We start from the raw sequence: 3,252 nt of genomic DNA, 5'->3' as shown, positions 1-3,252 counted from the left end.
CTCCTTGTAGTACACGATGAAGCTGAGTAGGTCGCGAGCCTCCAGCGGCTCGAAGCGCTCCCAGCGCAGCAAGATACGGTCGGCCTCCGTCACGTTGGACACGAAGCGCAGGGTGCGTGTCTGGCCTGTTCAGGTTGAAGGGCGAACACTTGCTCTTGACCGTGTTGAGAGCACCTGCTTGAGCCGCCTACTCCCAACCCCCACCCTGACGCCGCAGCATCCCACCCCCAACGTGGCCTCTGAAGAGAAATTATCACATTGTCCCCTTCAAGCCTCCCCTTCCACCCGGGAGCATGTCTGGTGTATTTCAGTGTGTGTGAAAGTCAGTGTGTGAGAAAGTCAGCGTGTGCGAAAGTCAGCGTGTGCGCGCGTCTGGGTGTTCCTTGGGGTCACATCTCTCACTGCCAGGGTGCCAGGGGTTGGGCCTCACAGGCAGCTCGGTCTCCGTTGGTGCGGGGGTTGATCTCTGCCTTGTTCTGCCGTCCCTTCGTGCCAGTCACCTCCTCCAAGCGGTAGATGTGTTCCAAGCAGAGGCGTGGGTTGAAGGCAAAGTATATCTTGCCCACGGGAATGGTGAGCCCCGCAGCCACCCAGGAGCCCAGCTGCTGCAGGTTCTGGTTGTCCAGCACGTACAGAGTGTAGTTCCTGGGGGAGGCCAGGGAACCTTGCTCTGCACGGCCAGTGGGGGCAAGGGGTGAGGAAGCGGGTGTCTTATGGGTTCTTCCTGAAGGGGCTGCACTGGGGGCACAGGGAAGGAGCGGCACACAGCAGCCCAGCCACACGAGTACACACGGGGCATTCGTACACACCCACTCGGTGCCACTGACCAGAAATGTGAGGTCCGGCAAGTCACCCACACTCTGTGTTTTCCTCATCAGTGAAATGGGGTCAACTGTTTTTCTGCCTCCCTCCTTCCCTCATCTCACATTAACTGAGCACCTGCTACGTGCCAGGCTCTGTCCTGGCTTTGGGGACACAGGGACTCAGCCTGGGGCTATGCCTCTCCAGCTGGAGCAGGGGCACCCCTGGGGGTACATGAGAAACCACTTGGCTGGATGGTAATTTAAAACATTATCTTGAAAAATCCTGGCTACATTAAGGGTAGACCTTGACTGGTAAAGGTAGGACTGGGTTTCAAACCCAGGCAGTCTTGCTCTGCAGCTAAGAGGATCAGATGATAACAATTATAGCCAATATATATAGAGTTATATGTAACTATAATTTTATGTAGTAATATATACTTTGTTTCACGCTCTGTTTTAAGTGCTTTATACACAACAACTTAAGTAATATTCACAACAGCCCTAAGAAATAAGTAGAGTTGTATTAACCCCATTTCACAGATGAGAAAGTTGAGGACCAGAGAAGTTAAGTAACCTACCCAGAGTCACACAGCTAGTAAGTAGCAGAGCTGGTTCCCATACTCTTCACCACAGTTTTGGGAGTGTTGGGGAGGAGATGAGATAGAGGGAACTATTTCTGACCCCTTACCCATCCACCATGGTGTCCCCCCGGATTAGTTTGAGGTTCTTGAAAAAGCCTAGGGACACGAGGGCAAAGGAGTGCTTGATTTTGAGGAAGCCAGTGATGGTCTCTACCAGTCCCAGGCTGCGCTGCAGCTCCAGCTCCAGGTTATCTGGGAATGGGGAAGACAGGGTTGGAGCAGGGGCAAGGAAAGTGATGGTTCCATTGGGAAGGGGGAGCTGAATGGGGGCCAAGGGAAGGGGGCCCTCAGGGCTGGGACCCGGGATGGTGGAAAGTGGTGCTTTAGCTGGATCATTGTAAGGGGTGTGGCCAGGAGGAGAGGTATGGTCCCGAGGAAGGCACTAACAGCCTTGACGAAGATTGAGGATGAGGCTCCCTTCCACGTGGGTGCAGCCCACCAGATCCTGTGCTGCCTGGACAGAGTCGATGGTCTTGGTGCCCACTTTGCACTCTTTGGGGCATAGCCCCTCGCATTTGTGGCAGAATATGCTAGTAGGGGCAAGCAGAGGATGTGGCATGAGCCCTGGACCAGTGTGGGCCTCCTCACTGCTCCAAGGGTGCCCCCCCTGCCCACCCGACACTCACCTGCTGTCATTACGGGTGAAGCCTGGAGGGCACTGGGCCAGGCAACTACCTTGGTGGATGCCAAAGGTGGAGGCGCGGCCAGGCACAGAGCGCAGGCTGGCACAGTGCTCGGCCGTGACGCAGCGCCAGGACTCATGCTGGTAGGTGCCTGGAGGGCACGCCCTGTGGCAGGCACCCTGGAAGTAGAGGTGGCGGCAGGCGATACAGGCATGGGGGTCTTCTGGCCGGCTGCAGCCTCCCAGGCATTCAGTGTGGCAGCACTCACCCCTAACTGTGCAGGCCAGCCCACGGGGACAGGGGCACACTGTGGGCAGAGTGCTGCATTAGACCTTACCCACGCCTCCTTGGTCCTGGCTCCACCCCCTCCTCCTGGGCTAACACTCTTTAGTCTGCACCCAAATCCCTCCAGCTCAGATGACACGGGTTGCCGACTCTGTTTTCCGCAGACAGGGGCTATTGAAGATAGGGACCGTGGCCCCTCTCTGTGACTCCTCACCTCCCACAGTGCCTAGTCAGGGGTGTCAGAGCTCAGGACCAAGCAGTGACCTTGTCTATCAGGGCTGCTGCTCCCCAGCCTGCTGTCCTGTCTAGGCCTAGTGCCCAGATCATTGCCAGGCACGGGGCCAAGGTGAACAAGTCAGCTTCTCCTGAGGAGTGAGGTCCAGGGCAAGGTGGGTCTGGGGGTGTGTAGAAGGAGGGGCCGTCCCTGGTCATTTGACCCATGCCCCTGCCCATACTTCCTCCCTTTTCAGAGCTCTGCCCTGGGTGGGAGATGGTCCCAAGCAGATGTGGATGGGTTTGGGGCCGGGTGCCAACGGCCTGGCTACTCTGCACAGCGGCAGCTGGATGTCTGTGGGAGCGATGCGTGTGGCAAGGGTCAGCCAGGGCATGTTGACACTATACAGAGAGAGGACATGCAGCAGCTGTGTTTACAGCCAACAGGGAGATATTGGGGAGGTGGGGCCCAGTGGATACAGCAGGGATCTGGTTACTCTTCTGCCCTCACGCTGAGGCATTGGGGTGAGGGGAGCTGACCTCCAGGAGCTGTGTGGAAAGAGCCCCAGCTTGGGGACCCCAGATCTGCTTCCAGTCTCTGAAGGTCTTCTTTCCCTCCCCTATAACTTTCACTTCCTCCTCCAACCATCCCCTCCTTATTCCACTCCTCCTTTTCTCCACTCTTTC

General features: G+C 56.9%; 2 protein-coding genes across 2 annotated transcripts in view; one reads left to right on the top strand and one right to left on the bottom strand.

The window, feature by feature from the left end:
* The window catches only part of NTRK1 (neurotrophic receptor tyrosine kinase 1), a 36,885-nt gene that overhangs the window by 6,110 nt on the left and 27,523 nt on the right, over positions 1–3,252 (top strand). The gene's annotated exons all lie outside the window — the stretch shown is intronic.
* INSRR (insulin receptor related receptor) overlaps positions 1–3,252 on the bottom strand; it is a 15,792-nt gene that overhangs the window by 7,273 nt on the left and 5,267 nt on the right. The window contains exons 3-7 of the mRNA XM_007457868.1: positions 2,071–2,374; positions 1,832–1,974; positions 1,492–1,636; positions 431–645; positions 1–125 (exon numbers count right to left, since the gene is read on the bottom strand). Coding sequence (XP_007457930.1) covers positions 1–125; positions 431–645; positions 1,492–1,636; positions 1,832–1,974; positions 2,071–2,374 — 932 coding nt within the window. The remainder of the gene's footprint in view (positions 126–430; positions 646–1,491; positions 1,637–1,831; positions 1,975–2,070; positions 2,375–3,252) is intronic.

The sequence above is a fragment of the Lipotes vexillifer genome, unplaced genomic scaffold (assembly GCF_000442215.2).
Source record: "Lipotes vexillifer unplaced genomic scaffold, Lipotes_vexillifer_v1.1 scaffold238, whole genome shotgun sequence".
Taxonomy (NCBI): Eukaryota; Metazoa; Chordata; class Mammalia; order Artiodactyla; family Lipotidae; genus Lipotes; species Lipotes vexillifer.
Note: the sequence above shows the minus strand (reverse complement) of the source record. Positions and strands in the feature narration are given on the sequence as shown.